Source organism: Fusarium redolens (assembly GCF_020744475.1).
Source record: "Fusarium redolens strain MPI-CAGE-AT-0023 chromosome Unknown BKA55scaffold_16, whole genome shotgun sequence".
NCBI lineage: Eukaryota > Fungi > Ascomycota > Sordariomycetes > Hypocreales > Nectriaceae > Fusarium > Fusarium redolens.
The window spans coordinates 844,350-857,767 of record NW_025763679.1 but is presented as its reverse complement, the minus strand read 5'-3'; the positions used below and the strand labels follow the sequence as shown (position 1 = coordinate 857,767).

At 49.1% G+C, this 13,418-nt stretch overlaps 8 protein-coding genes across 8 annotated transcripts; 4 read left to right on the top strand and 4 right to left on the bottom strand.

Annotated features, from left to right (window-relative positions):
* The first annotated feature begins 74 nt into the window (after positions 1–74).
* On the top strand, positions 75–2,617 carry BKA55DRAFT_578970 (uncharacterized protein). Its single transcript, XM_046193789.1, has one exon. It carries the CDS (start codon positions 390–392, stop codon positions 2,319–2,321), a length of 1,932 nt encoding a protein of 643 aa, XP_046045163.1. The 5' UTR covers positions 75–389; the 3' UTR covers positions 2,322–2,617.
* A 498-nt stretch (positions 2,618–3,115) lies between these two features.
* On the bottom strand, positions 3,116–3,553 carry BKA55DRAFT_694654 (uncharacterized protein; the record flags this gene model as incomplete). Its single annotated transcript, XM_046200070.1, has 1 exon — positions 3,116–3,553. The coding sequence occupies one exon, from the start codon at positions 3,551–3,553 to the stop codon at positions 3,116–3,118; it is 438 nt and encodes a 145-aa protein (XP_046045162.1).
* Positions 3,554–4,223: 670 nt separating this feature from the next.
* On the top strand, positions 4,224–5,446 carry BKA55DRAFT_694653 (uncharacterized protein; the record flags this gene model as incomplete). The annotated part of the gene is made up of 2 exons (XM_046200069.1): positions 4,224–4,562; positions 4,691–5,446. 2 exons carry the CDS (start codon positions 4,224–4,226, stop codon positions 5,444–5,446), a joined length of 1,095 nt encoding a protein of 364 aa, XP_046045161.1.
* A 39-nt stretch (positions 5,447–5,485) lies between these two features.
* BKA55DRAFT_694652 (Mss4-like protein) lies at positions 5,486–6,016 on the bottom strand (the record flags this gene model as incomplete). The annotated part of the gene is made up of 1 exon (XM_046200068.1): positions 5,486–6,016. One exon carries the CDS (start codon positions 6,014–6,016, stop codon positions 5,486–5,488), a length of 531 nt encoding a protein of 176 aa, XP_046045160.1.
* Positions 6,017–6,332: 316 nt separating this feature from the next.
* On the bottom strand, positions 6,333–7,526 carry BKA55DRAFT_543666 (uncharacterized protein; the record flags this gene model as incomplete). Its single annotated transcript, XM_046190619.1, has 1 exon — positions 6,333–7,526. The coding sequence occupies one exon, from the start codon at positions 7,524–7,526 to the stop codon at positions 6,333–6,335; it is 1,194 nt and encodes a 397-aa protein (XP_046045159.1).
* Positions 7,527–8,325: 799 nt separating this feature from the next.
* BKA55DRAFT_543665 (class I glutamine amidotransferase-like protein) lies at positions 8,326–9,094 on the top strand (the record flags this gene model as incomplete). Its single annotated transcript, XM_046190618.1, has 2 exons — positions 8,326–8,920; positions 8,970–9,094. The coding sequence occupies 2 exons, from the start codon at positions 8,326–8,328 to the stop codon at positions 9,092–9,094; spliced, it is 720 nt and encodes a 239-aa protein (XP_046045158.1).
* A 207-nt stretch (positions 9,095–9,301) lies between these two features.
* BKA55DRAFT_543664 (fungal-specific transcription factor domain-containing protein) lies at positions 9,302–11,464 on the bottom strand (the record flags this gene model as incomplete). The annotated part of the gene is made up of 1 exon (XM_046190617.1): positions 9,302–11,464. One exon carries the CDS (start codon positions 11,462–11,464, stop codon positions 9,302–9,304), a length of 2,163 nt encoding a protein of 720 aa, XP_046045157.1.
* A 235-nt stretch (positions 11,465–11,699) lies between these two features.
* On the top strand, positions 11,700–13,206 carry BKA55DRAFT_133825 (mitochondrial carrier domain-containing protein). Its single transcript, XM_046184856.1, has 2 exons — positions 11,700–12,087; positions 12,140–13,206. The coding sequence occupies exons 1-2, from the start codon at positions 12,046–12,048 to the stop codon at positions 13,067–13,069; spliced, it is 972 nt and encodes a 323-aa protein (XP_046045156.1). The 5' UTR covers positions 11,700–12,045; the 3' UTR covers positions 13,070–13,206.
* Positions 13,207–13,418: the final 212 nt, after the last annotated feature.

Below are 13,418 nucleotides of genomic sequence, written 5' to 3'. Positions count from 1 at the left end.
GTTCCCATGGACACGTCAGCAAGAGAGGAGGCGACTCAGCGAAAGAATATTCAAGAGCATTGAAACCCAGGTAGCTGGTCTCTGCTTTGTCTAAGTAAGGAGTTAAGGAAGACAGCTATGAAAGGCGGAACAGCACGACTCACCAACGCTGTTTAGCGGGATAGCTGAGTCACACTAAGAAGAAACCCGTAATGGAAAAGTAATCAATAACGAAGGGGGTGGCAGTGGCTATGGAACAGGGCGAATCGGCGAAGGGTTGATGTGCGTATAGATATACTTGTAGGCATGGGTAGACCCTGTCAGCAGCTAGCCAACATTGCCTGTGGTACATCTTTTGACAAGGAGGGGGATCCGTCTCTCGTTCATTGACCCATCGACCTATCCAAGTCATGAATAGATTCGGGAAAGCTGAACCCAGTAAAGGAATCACCAGGCGGTTCAGCGATGATGTCGTGAATTCCACACCGGAAGAACCCCTCGGTCGGGCTTTGGCGGCCAAGGTGGCGTTTGACAGAAATCGAGAACGATTGAGGTCGTCACGAGATGAATGGGACCAGCTTCTCTTAGAGGGGCGGGAACTAGCGAATGGCTGTGTTCCAGACGAAGAAGCCTTTCTGTTTGAACAGAGCCGGAGGCTCTATGCGGCATGGGACAAATTCCGACGCGATCTCCCTAAGGACCAGCAGATGCAGCTCGAGGAACGCGGCCGGCCAGATATCAATTACCTTGTGGCTACAGTTAACAAAGCCTCGGCGACATGGCAGTCGGATCGTGAAGAAAGCAAGTTGGGCAAGCTCAAATCCAAATTTCACAGCCTCTGTGAGACCTGCCACGACCACAGCTCACTGCTGGCCATCGTTCCCAAGGATGACAAGTATGTCACTCTACTAACGGGGTCCCTCTCAGCCATCGCTCAGGCGACCATCAACCACCAGAATATCGCCGAGGGGGTGGCAGATACACTCGACGATCTGGGCCATGACATTGATTTCTGGAACCGGCAAATGAGGGAGCATGGAAATATTCCATCACTTCATCAATACATCCAGGAGCTTTATGTCATTGTCTTTGAGTTCTTCACCGAGATCTTCAACAAATGGTCCAAATCTGGCTGGAAACGTTTCCTCACCAGCTTCGATGACCGTGCATTCAACAAGCTTTTCACTGCGAAGAAAGGACGAATGTTGGCTATTGAACGCCGTATGGAACGCCACGTCAATCTCAACTTTCGACACCGCACCACTGAGTGTTTGGAGATGGTCATTCAGAGTCAAAAGGAGCTCTTGGATCGCTTACCGAACCAACTGAACGAGCAAAGATTATTCCTCGGCGAGTCGCTTCAACAATTACTAGAGCAACAACAGCTGTTCATTATGGAACGACCCCAGCCGACCTTGGTCACAAGCATGATTGAGGGATCAACGGAAGAATGCCCTGTTGCGTCAGACGGTGACGCCAATGAACCGCTACTCCCGGAATTAGAGGCTCGCTCGTGTCCACAAGCGCATCACAGGTACAACCGCGGAGAGATCCAGGCAGAGCTGATCGACTTTACCACTCTATGGAAGAATCAGGTTGAGCATCTAACTGAGGCTGTCAAGCAAGCATCGCTTCTACAAATTGATAGGCATGTGCATCAACGCTTGGTAACGTGGCTACGAGGTCTTAGCTCAACCAATTTCTGGATTCAAGGCCCTCATGACATCTCACGGCCGGGCCAAAATTCCATGACCGCGGCGTCTCTGACGGCACTGGCACGGACCCATAACATCCCGTTTGTCGCTTACTTTTGCACGTTCACAGATCATGACGCCTTAGGGACATCCAAGAGAGCCGGCCTTGAGGCATTCATAGCCTCTATTGTTACGCAACTCGTCCAACTAATACCAGAGAGAGGTTATTCGAGGGCGGATCTATCTCCTGCGCGCTTTGCTGCCCTTGCGCAAGGGACCTTGGATATGGGCGACACACTTCAGCTGATACGCGATGTGCGTGAGCTGGGCCCGAGACTGGTGCATATCTTTATAGATAACCCTCAAGTACTGGAGGACCGGTCCAACGAAGCTTATACCGGAGACTTTTTAAGCGCTATCGCGGCATTGTGTCGGCTGAATGGTGGGAGCCAGTCCTCTGAGAGTGCTGTCTCGCCGGATACGAACGAGTTGGTTTTCGGAACAAAGATTTGTTTCACTACGGAGGGATATGTGGATGGTCTGGCGCAGGCTGTAGAGCTACAATTACTTGATAAGGTTGGGTTTGATCTTGAGACAACTGAGCCTATTTCGGCGGAGGTTGGTGAAAGACTTGACTGGGATTTATGAGAAGAGAAGCCAATTTTGTGTGCCTGGTAGATTGCTTCTACGGGTTACAAAGGAGCAAGACTTAAGCAAGGGTCAAAGCCAGCCATTCAGTAACCCCAACAGTGGTATATTGGCGTGGGCTGGTCAAGCGCAGGCACGAAGAATTAGGTCAAATAAGCCTTGGAAGTCAAATGTTACTTTTGCCAACGCTATTGCCAGCATGCGTCTAATGTAACCTATATGAACTTCACTTTCACATATGTCATAAGTTCATCAAGGATAAGGCATCGTGGTATTCCTCTGACCCGATCATGATCCAGCCATGAGCCTTGCATTATCATTCCTTATTGGGGATATGGCATCACTAGGTAGTGAAATACGACAAATCTATACACTTCAGAGACATACCTGTTAAAAAAAAAGCAAACCACTCCGGCGTCTGGCTTGAAGTCTTGCTTGGTTCCCTCCCATTTGCCTGCATATAGCGAAAAGCAACCACCAATAATCTGCAAGTAATATATTCCCTTTTGCCACGCCTGAACGGATCATATTACCCTAACTAGGGGAGATGAGAAAACTGAAGACATCTATTCTAAATGATAAAAAGACCTAGGTAAATTTAGTGTAGTTTTATGGATCCTTAGACTAGGTTTTGGTACTTTGACCTAAAGTTAGAAGTTTTCTTGCTTCCTGAGGCCTAAGTCGCTTCCTTCATTAGCAAACACATCTCATCTACTCTATCTCATACTCAAATCACGCATAGTACATCTCACCTGTTCATCAAGTCAGATGGCAATCTACGTACCTGGAAAGCCTTAAGCGTCAGTAGCATCGCCGTCACCTGAAGACTTCTTCGAAGGAGCACCATCCTTGGAGAACGGATCAGTTTCCAAGGCTTCATTCCATTTGGAAGAAGTCTCTTCAGGAACAATACCCTGCTTCTCCAAGTCCTCAAGAACGTTCAAGATCCAGCGCTGACAGAACAGCGGAGGAGCTTGCCGAACAGCAGCCTTGACCTTCTGCCTATCCTTCTTGAGGACCTGAGCAATCAAGTAACGCTTCTCGATACCATGGCTATCAACGCGCTTGGGCTCAATGACAACTTCATACGGCTTACCGTGCATGGGTCCGCCAGTCACATGGTGGAAGATAGCATGAGTGGCGTTTTCTTCTGCAAGCATCAGGATCCAGTGCCGAGGCTGACCTTGACCGCGCTCCTTTGAGATGGCGAGATGGAGGTTGAGGGTACTCATCGTAGGCGATGAATAGGAGTGTCTGTATAGCTAATTTGTCACGGCTAATACTTGATTTCTTCTATAGCAATAGGCAGAATGGGAAAACAGGCTGCAAGCAAATGCTACATGTTGAGGGAATAGTTCGATATGTATGGTATGCCTTTTATTGGAAGAATTTTCGGCCTGGGTGAATGATGTCTCGTTACATTGTTTATTGATCAGAAGCGTTGTTCTACGTTTTAGCTAGATATGACGGCCTGTGCAGTATAAAATCCAATGTGCTTCGAGAGATAAAACACTGTTGATATGAATCCAGCATGAACAATCAGAATGCGGAAGAACATCATTCATAATTACTCGGAAGTCGACGGATACACTGAACAGACTCGCAAAGCATGATTATCCAAGACGTATTAAACGGGTGCAGAAACCGGGTTCGAGCATAACAGTGTAGCTAATTTGAGCTTACGGTCACCTGCCAACTCTGTTCATCAGCGCGGATTGAGCCAAGTTCAAGCACGACGAACCAGGTGAAACAAGGAAAGCCTTGTAAGTCAGGCATTCACTCTCGCCAACGCTATTACCCGCATGTGTCCGATGTAACCCCTCTGAACTTCACCTTCACATATGGAATGCTAACAATAATCAATCTGTCACCTTGAAAAAAGGAGTGGTTAAAATATTACCAATGGACCCCGATATGTTAGAAGCCCACAAAGAAAGGCTCCGAAATATTGCACGGGACGCACATGACAGTCGTGTGCCATTTGAGACCATTACTTCCCATCACCGCGAAATCTTAGACAGAGCCATCAGAAATGTTCTCTCCACCGAACTAGCACAGTTCACGTACTCTCAGATCATTGATGGTCTTCCCATTGCCGATATTGCCTGGGACCGTCGACTTCCTGGTATCATGGGAGATCATATCATTGATGACCATGAGACATTGTGCCCTGGAGCTCTGGAGAAGGCACAGGAGTACTACAAGGAGTGGGACTCTTCGAGCCTCAAGTTTGATCCTGAAGTAAGTCGTCCTCCCAGCTCTAACTACAAATAGAGAGACTTTGCCTTTATTCGTCATTTTGATGTATCTTGTTACGATATCGTCGTGAGCTTAATCATGTCAAAGCCCCTCACTAACAATCTCTCCAGACTCTAAAGGCCTTCCAAGAGGCCGAACCTGGCTTCAAGTCTTTCAAGCTGCACTTAGTCGAGTTGGTAGCTGTTGCTTTGCATCAAATAGCAGTTTGGCTACATAAGCTTGAGCCTCATCTCCACCAGGGAGATATTGACGCCGTCACAAACTGGGAGATGCCGTTATCTGAGACGATGACTCGATTCCCACCTGGGCCTACCCTTTTCAGTCATCACGATTATCTCGACGACGATATATACCCAGAAGGGGTGGCAGATATGGTTGGCTACTGGGCTGAGGATCGCATTCTAGGTGGCGTAACTGTGTTTGAGCGACGTCCCGAGAACCCAGATGAGATACCCAATATCTACTTTCACCCATGCCGCAAGAGTCAAACGATAAGGGTTTACCAACTGCGAGATGAACAGCAACAAGCTCTCTTCGACTCCCTACTACAGGATGAATCATCTACATTGCCGTCACCCCTTCCAATTCTTGGTGATAAGCAAAATCGTGTACGAGTAGACGCGCCGAGAGCACTTACCCACCATCACATCTACAGAGATATTTGGGAACGAAGGCCATTAACCAACATAGAAATGAGAATATTTGACAGAAGACCGAAAGATGAACCTGATTATCCCGAGGTTGGCGATATGATACGTCGCATCAATGCACAGGGTGGCATTCCACTACCGCAACCTCGTCCGCGCTCTTTGTCGCCGCCTATAAGAGAGGATTCTGGAGAGAATAATTATAGAGATAGAGACTAGCTACAGGAGTTTAAAAATACCAGGTGGCCCCCTTTGGCCTCAGGAATTGGAGCTATCGCCTTGGCATCGCTTTCCCTTATGAAGAATGGGCATATCATCCGTAACGCCCTTGATCTCACTCTCGCAAAACTCCACGTTGAAATGCCCACTGAAAATCTCCTTTGCAAACCCATCCGAGGGAGCTTCACTCTTCATGTCCTCAACTCCTTCACCAAAGAGATACGAAGGATCTAGGCTTCCAGTCGCGATACTAATGTCTTTCCCGTCGGGATGCCAGAACAAAAAGGAGCCGCAGTTGCCGCAGAAACCCCGAGCGATATTTTTGGACTTGCGATATCTTTTGATGATCTCCTCCGAGTCGCCCTGCCACTCGATGGCGGAGATGGGGACTGTCAAAGTTGCGAGGAAAAAGCTTCCGGTTTGTTTGCGACACTGGGTGCATTGGCAAATGCAACCTAAAGTATCGTTGGAAAGATCGTGATCCTTGGGGAAGGATATCTTGTAGCGGACAGACTCGCATAGGCATCCGCCCTTGAGGATCTTGGATGTTGAGTTTGCTGACGACGCCATGGTAGTACTTCTTGGGATAGCTACTCGTAAAACGTCTTTTGAGTTTTAAGAGTTTAAGTAGAAGATAAAATGTGGTAAATGTTCACGGTTCTTATAAGTCACCAGTCGCAACCATGACGACATGTAAAGCGGAGGGCATGTCAACAACGCCCTTTCGCTCGGTGTGTAACGTGATGTCCATCGGAATCGAAGACTTCCAAACCCATGGACAATTCATATACTAATCAGAAAAAGAAGTAAATATTTATTCTATCAAGATCTATTTATATGCTCTATTCTATCGCTTCGTTAATCATCTAATTCGTGCTGTATATCTTTATTTGGGATGCATTGGAAGGTTCTCCACAGCCCAAGCCCGCTGTGCATCAACGTATTCCTGAGAGAATGGATAATCATTGTATCCAATCTCTGATCCTCTAACGTAGAAGGTGGTGCGGTCGTACTTGGTCAACTCAACGCCGTGCTTGACCCTCCAGACGAAATCGGGGTTCGCAATGAAATGGCGACCGAAAGCAACGAGAACATCCCACTTGCTATAGTGCCCATCGAGGACCTCGGCCGCTGATGCTGGGCTGTAGTTACCTGCGACGATAACAGGTGATGTGTTGTCCCAGATGTCGAGGATGAAGTCGAGGGTTTGCGCATCAACTGAAGGGTCGGTGTCGGGAGCAAGGAGCTTGGCGGGATCGCCGCGGGCTTCAACAAGAGAGAGGTAGGCCAGAGGGCCAATCTTCTTGATTTCTTTGACGATGTAGGAATATTGCTCCTTGATATCGGAGGACTCGGCTCCCTGGAAGGAAGCATATGGTGAGAGGCGAAGAGCAACTCGCTTGGAGCCGATCTCAGCTGAGACAGCCTTGACAATCTCAAGCAGAAGACGCGCCCGGTTCTCAACAGAGCCTCCCCACTTGTCGGTTCGCTTGTTGACAGAGTCGGATGTGAACTGATCGATCAAATATCCGTGAGCGCCATGGATCTCAATCATATCACCACCAGCGTCGATAACGCGTCTAGCAGTAGCGACGAAGTCCTTGATGAAGCCCTGGATCTCTTCCTCAGTCATGGCCTCGGGAGCAGGAGCACCCTCCTCAATCGGCACAGCACTGGATGAGCGATACTTGAAGCCGCGCTCCTTCTGGTACTCTGGATCAGCAGCTCGGCCTTGGCCCCAGATCTGTTGAGACCAGAGGGATTTGTTCGCGTGGACACCGCTGATAACCTTTTTCCAAGCAGCGACTTGTTCGTCTGTGACGAAGGCGGGACCTTGGCGCATGCCGGTGTCTTGCATTGAGACTCCGGTAGCTTCTGAAATGAGGAGGGTGCCGGGTGTTGAGCCTCGTTCGGAGTAGTATCGCTCTACAAAAGGCTTTGCGACGTGGTTATTGTCATTGCGGTAACGGGTCAGAGGAGCCATGACCATGCGGTGTTGGAGTTGGACATTGCCGACTTGGATTGGCTTGAACAGCCTGCTGTTGGGAGAGATTGTGGTGGTTGTCTTTGTAACTGTCATATTGTTGAGGTGAATGCTGGTCGAGTACAGGGTAATAAAGAAAGGACAAAAATGATGCTTGAAGTACAAGTTCTATGATTTAGAGTTATGGCCATGGCGTCTTCTTATAGTCTGGCGAAATGAAAACTCAGATTGAAGATCAACGTTATTACCTTGGTCACCTTGAGGGTCGCAACATGCGATTATGTCATTTTCTCACTGACTCGTTTGATTTCCAACTCCGGGACTCCGATGTTGACAGACCCATTCGGCATTTCTCAAGCCAATGGGACAAGCTCCCTTTGATTGCAAATCTTGTGGCAAATGGGAACCTCTCCTGATACAGTGGCTCCACACCCATTTTCGATCCTTCAGGAACCTCGGAATGTCGACAGTCGCAAATGGGAAACTCCGATTCGATGCGATGATCTTTTAGCTTATCAAGAGTTATTACCGGAATCTAGGGGTATGACGAAACTGGAGATTGCCATGCATGTTAGGTTCAAAACCAGCTCACTTTTGACTTCTGCTTATCGTGGTGCAGCCCGACCAATAGGAATGGCTCATTGTTCTGCAACAACGTCGTGGGACAATGCCAAACTGTGAAATCGTAAGCTTAGACTGCATGGCCATGGCCTTTAATAGCATCTCAAGGATACTCAACCACCACGAATATATATAACTGAGATGTTCCATCAGTAGATAGAACAACCAATCCAAACAACTTAGCAATTCATCAACAACTCTCAAGACAACACCTTCAAGCAAATATTCACCAGTATCACTTCTATTACCACTCTACTACTCACATTTATACAAGATGTCTCCTCCTCGCCGTGCCCTCATCAGCATCACCTCCGCTTCTGCCACTCTCTTTGATGGTAAAGAGACTACCGGCCTCTTCATCAGTGAAGCTCTTCATCCCTACAAGGTCTTGAGAGCCGCTGGTTTTGAGGTGGACCTCGCCTCCGAGACTGGCACTTACACGCCTGATTGGCTCTCTCAGCAGCCTGACTTCCTCAACGGCGAAGATCTGGCTATCTGGAACGACACCAACAGCGAGTTCCGCAAGAAGCTCGACAACATGCCCAAGGCCTCTGACCTTGACCCATCCAAGTATGGTCTCTTCTACGCCTCTGCTGGACATGCAGCTTTGATCGATTACCCCACTGCGTCTTCACTGCAGAACATAGCTGCTCAAGTCTGGGCTAACGGCGGCGTCGTCTCGTCTGTTTGCCACGGTCCAGCTATCTTTGCCAATCTCATTGACCCTACTACCAATGAGCCTTTGATCAAGGGAAAGAAGATCACGGGATTCACTACTGAAGCTGAGAACACTATGAAGATCATGGGCGAGCTTCGAAGCTGGGGTTCTGAAATGGTCGAGGAAGTTGCCGCTCGTCTTGGTGCAACCTGTAAGTTCCCTCCCTGGACGATGACCGAAGCTGTACTGACGGAATGAAGATGAACGTGCTCCTGGTATTTGGGATGACTTCCATGTCGTTGATGGTCGCTTGGTCACTGGTCAAAATCCTGCTAGCGCTGCTTCGACTGCTGAAGCGGCCGTAGCCGTATTCGAGACGCTGTGAGGTCACAACATGTAACGGGAGGAGGAGTATGAGGGTTGTCGAAGTTTGTTCGTGAGATAGTTCGGGTCGATGGCCTGTCAAGTATGTACTGAATAATTGAAGAGAATGGTTCATCCATCGAATAGAATTCATCTATGTCGTTCATTCATTATTTCGTAGATGTCTATGTAAAAGCGATTAGGTGGTAAAATGATTGGCCCAAGGAGGCTAAGCCACAGCTGCATCAGTTGTCGTTCCTGAAATCCCTGGTAGAAGCATATCGAGGTCAGCCCAAAAGTCCACGTTCATCGCCATGTCCAAGAGATCGAAATCTCCGCCAATTGCATCAAACTGGTTGGCGACTGTGTTCGCCATTCCTCCTTGGACAGGTAGATTATACAAGAGGGGATTATCCATGGCTGCCACAGCCGTCGGGCCCGATTGCATCTCGAGTTGCGCCATGACGGATTCAATGTTTGTATGTAATGTTCGCACAATGACTGCGGCCTTGGAAGCAGCATCAAAGCTACGAGCGAAGATGTCGAGAACCGAGACAGCCACTTTTATTGCTGAGCGTACAGCTGGCGCGAGTGGGTGATTCAGATACGCGACAGCAAATCCGACCAAGGTCATCGCCGCGCTCCATTGCCATTGGAAGGCTTCATGCCAGCCGTTGAGGATTGAAGTCTTGGATAAGACTTGATGGTTGATGTTTGTGAGCTGGATCGCATGTTGGGCGCACTTGAATGCCATTCCCGTTGCCGAACTTCCCTGTTGGGGAGCGAACGAGAGAAACGGACGATGGAGTCCGATGCATAGGTGATGGTACTCGAGCTCCAAGTGTAAGCGCTGTCGCTGAAGCCACTGTGGTGCAAACTGCTCGATACCGAGAGTGGAGTCGTCAAGGGAGTATGGGCTGCCATGTTTTCGGCTTGTCTTTAGCGCTCGAGGGATCTGCTTTGTCCATTCCGCGAGAGCTGCTGTTCGCGGGCCCCAGGCATTTGCAAGATCTTCCATTGTGTTTGGATCATCATAGACGGAATGTCCTTCCGCGACCCTTAGCTCATGACCATAAAAGGCTTGATTCAGAGCTCTCGCGGTTTGGTATAACTTCGTGCGCTGCAGGTTGAGACTGAGCCATGTAGCATTATCGCCGATGGGGGGAAATGCCGAACCTGACTCAATCGCTACTTCAAGAGTATCACTAGGCAGATCGGGCATGACGTAAGAGTCGCGAATAAGGAACGGGCGGCCGACTTTCATACCGACCTTGGAATCAGCCTCGAAAACAGACCACCATAGTCGTCGTCGGAATTCGCGCTCGCGTCGTGGCATCGTGGGCGGTGGATCCAGGTGCAGACCTAGCATGTATGCTGTCCGAATTGCAAGGGAATTGGTTGTGTCTGCCATGTTGTGAAAGGATCCTCCACAGACGTACAATGCGCAGAGCAAATGACATTGGAGAGTTGAGATAGAAGGGCTCTCGACCTCGCAAGCCAAGAGTGTCTGCGCTCTCCGATAGTACCATCGGCCGGCCATGGTTGCATCGTTGTCTTCGAGGATGTTGCCTTGCTGGCCGCATGGAAGCGCCGACGTGTGATACTGCATGCACATGGCGAGTATGATGTCTACCAGTGCGGATGGTTTTCTTGGTGATCCGGCTGGTACATCAACGTAGAGTGATTGATAATGCGCCTTGAAACTTGCCTCATCGACCACAGCATAGATACATGTATGGTATGTTTCCCAATACAGGTTGATGAAGTACCCTTCTTGAACTGGAGTGAGATAAAATCCCTCTTCGTTGACTCGCGTGAGAGGTGCCAACAGTCGCGAAGAGTCTTGCGTTAGGGTCGGCTGTTCCAACTGTTCCAAGTTGCTGGCGAGGTGAATGAGCATGTGGTCGGCTTGAGCGCTGAGAAATGTGCTGAGACGGTGGATGAAGAAGTAAAGTGACGAAGGTCCGAACCAAGCGCTGTGCGGCGATCGTGCCGGGCGAAGGTAAACGCCATCCCAAAATTTCGTCTTCGTGTTTTCCTGGGTAGTAGATCTCGGGAGAGGTGGCGATCCGCCAGGCGGTGTCGGTTCTTGTTGTTGTGAAGACGGCGTCTCACTATTTCGCGCCTGCAAAAGTTGGACCTCCAGCTCTTTCACCCGACGCTTCAACTTATCGATCTCATCTTGGGCTTGAGGGAGAGTCGTCACAGAAGGCGTATTATTGTTACTGCACTCGCGACCACGCGTGCGACAGTTGAGACATGGAACGCTGTTGTCGCATTTTATCCGTTGGAGTCGACAGCCGTCGCAGGCTCTGCCGACTTGTTTTCGCTTCCGCCTAATAAATCCGGGTCTTTGGTGAGCTTCAATCGCTCGAGGATCTGGTTCACTCATCGGCAGAAAACTTGAGTCCGAGAAATCTTCAGCGGTATTGAATTGAGTTCAAAGAGAAAATGCGGTCATTGGAGAGCGGTGCGCTCTCATTTTACTGAGACCGAGTCATGATGAGCGTGAAATGAAGTCCTGGTTGCAGCGTTCTGCTTACTGAGGGGCGAGTTGTGATTAGCTAATCCAATTTATAGCTCTCAGCGCCTGAAGGCCACTGTGAGCCCGAAAGCATGGTGATGATCAGGGCATCAGTTGAAGTCAGTATCTTCCAATTTCTTCAAAAACCAGTCATGAATTACCAAGTGCCAGGTACGAGCTTGTGAAAGACAATTCATGTACCTTGGGCCAGGAATGCTGATGTTTTGCTCATCGTTCGGTCACATTTGCTGTTGGGGCGATAGCCTAGCGCGTTCCTCGAAGCTTCGATGTTGACGTAGTTGATCCTTTCACCCAACGCTAGGCCCCAAGAAATTTTGGTCGATGTGCCTGGAGATCCGTTCATCAATCCCTAAATCACCAATTCTTCACCGTTGAGATCTCTTTTCTTTAGCCCTCCTCTTGGTCAATCAGCTCCGGCAGTCTGATTGATGTCCACCTCAACCAGCGCGGATGCTGCGGATATATCCTTGGTGAGCATCGCGACATCCCTGTCATCAACGCCGCAATTACTGACTCTGACAGGCCGCAGCCTTCGCTGCGTTAAGCGTTGAGTTTGTAGTTCACCCGTTCGACACCCTCATTACGCGCATACAATCTCCGGAATATGTACCAAAATACAGGAGTCATGAGGGCAAACTCCAACCGGCCCTGTTCCGAGGCCTCTATCGTGGCTTAACACCAACCGTAGTCACGACCATCCCGGCATCTGCCACTTTCTTCACTATCTACGAAACGGCGAAGTCTGCTCTTCAACCAAAGGAAGGTCTCAAACCCGGGAGCCTGTCACAAACTGCTGTTCATGCCGCCAGTAGCGCGTTGGCTGATATGGTTGCCTGCGCCATCATCAACCCGTCGGAAGTCCTCAAACAAAATGCCCAAGTTGCAAGATTCTCGGAGGGTGGCGTCCAACCAAATCCCATGTTAGCCTCACTCAAGCACTTCGCACGACATCCTTTGAAACTATGGACAGGATATACGGTGTTGGTAGCCGGAAATCTTCCTCGTACCAGCCTCACGTTCTCGATATACGAGTATCTCAAAGGTGCTTGGCTTCGGAGATCAAAGAAGTCCGACAGCATCGTGGAACAGGTCAAAGTGAGCGGAATAACCGCTGGTATCGGCGGCTCAATAGCCTCTCTTTTCTTTGTCCCCATCGACGTTGTGAAAACCAGAATGCGGTTACCAGAGAAAGCTCCCCCTAGCCATCTTTTACAACCAGAAGCATTGTTCACATCATCGTTAAGTCGTGAGAAAGCCAGAAAGCCCGCTGCGAGAGGCCCCGTTTCCATCGCCAAGGGCATATTGATAAGAGATGGAATTTCAGGGCTATTCAGAGGGGCAACTGTCACTTGTATTGCAGCAGCTGTAGGGAACGGGTTGTTCTTGGGTTGTTATGAAGGACTCAAGTTGCACTATGCGCGTGAAGCTTCAAAGAATGAGCTCATTCAATAAAGAATGACATCAATTTGGCTCGGTAGGAATAGGCAGTGTACGATACGTGATAAGTGTATTTGTCACTTCTGGATAACTGTGAGGTTAGTTTCAGATATTTACAAGCGACGTGTAACATAGCACAAAGAAAACACTGCTTCTTCAACCTCATGTCTGACGCTGAAATCACGGATCCCCGTCCAAGTAAACATCACAGTTCCATAAAGCCAGGTGCTCAATGACAAAGAGACAGACATCTTCAAGACTACAGCTTCTAGAGAGTAATCCCTGAGATCGAAATGCTTTCCCCCCTGAGATATACTAACCGCCACTGCCGCTGAAGTCGATCTGCTGCCAGTATTAAGTGTCT

Excerpts from the sequence above, each read along its gene's own strand:
- BKA55DRAFT_578970 (XM_046193789.1), top strand. The coding sequence starts at position 390 with ATGAATAGATTCGGGAAAGCTGAACCCAGTAAAGGAATCACCAGGCGG.
- BKA55DRAFT_133825 (XM_046184856.1), top strand. The coding sequence starts at position 12,046 with ATGTCCACCTCAACCAGCGCGGATGCTGCGGATATATCCTTG. Across the intron at positions 12,088-12,139 it reads ATGCTGCGGATATATCCTTG|GCCGCAGCCTTCGCTGCGTT; the intron begins GTGAGCATCGCG and ends TGACTCTGACAG.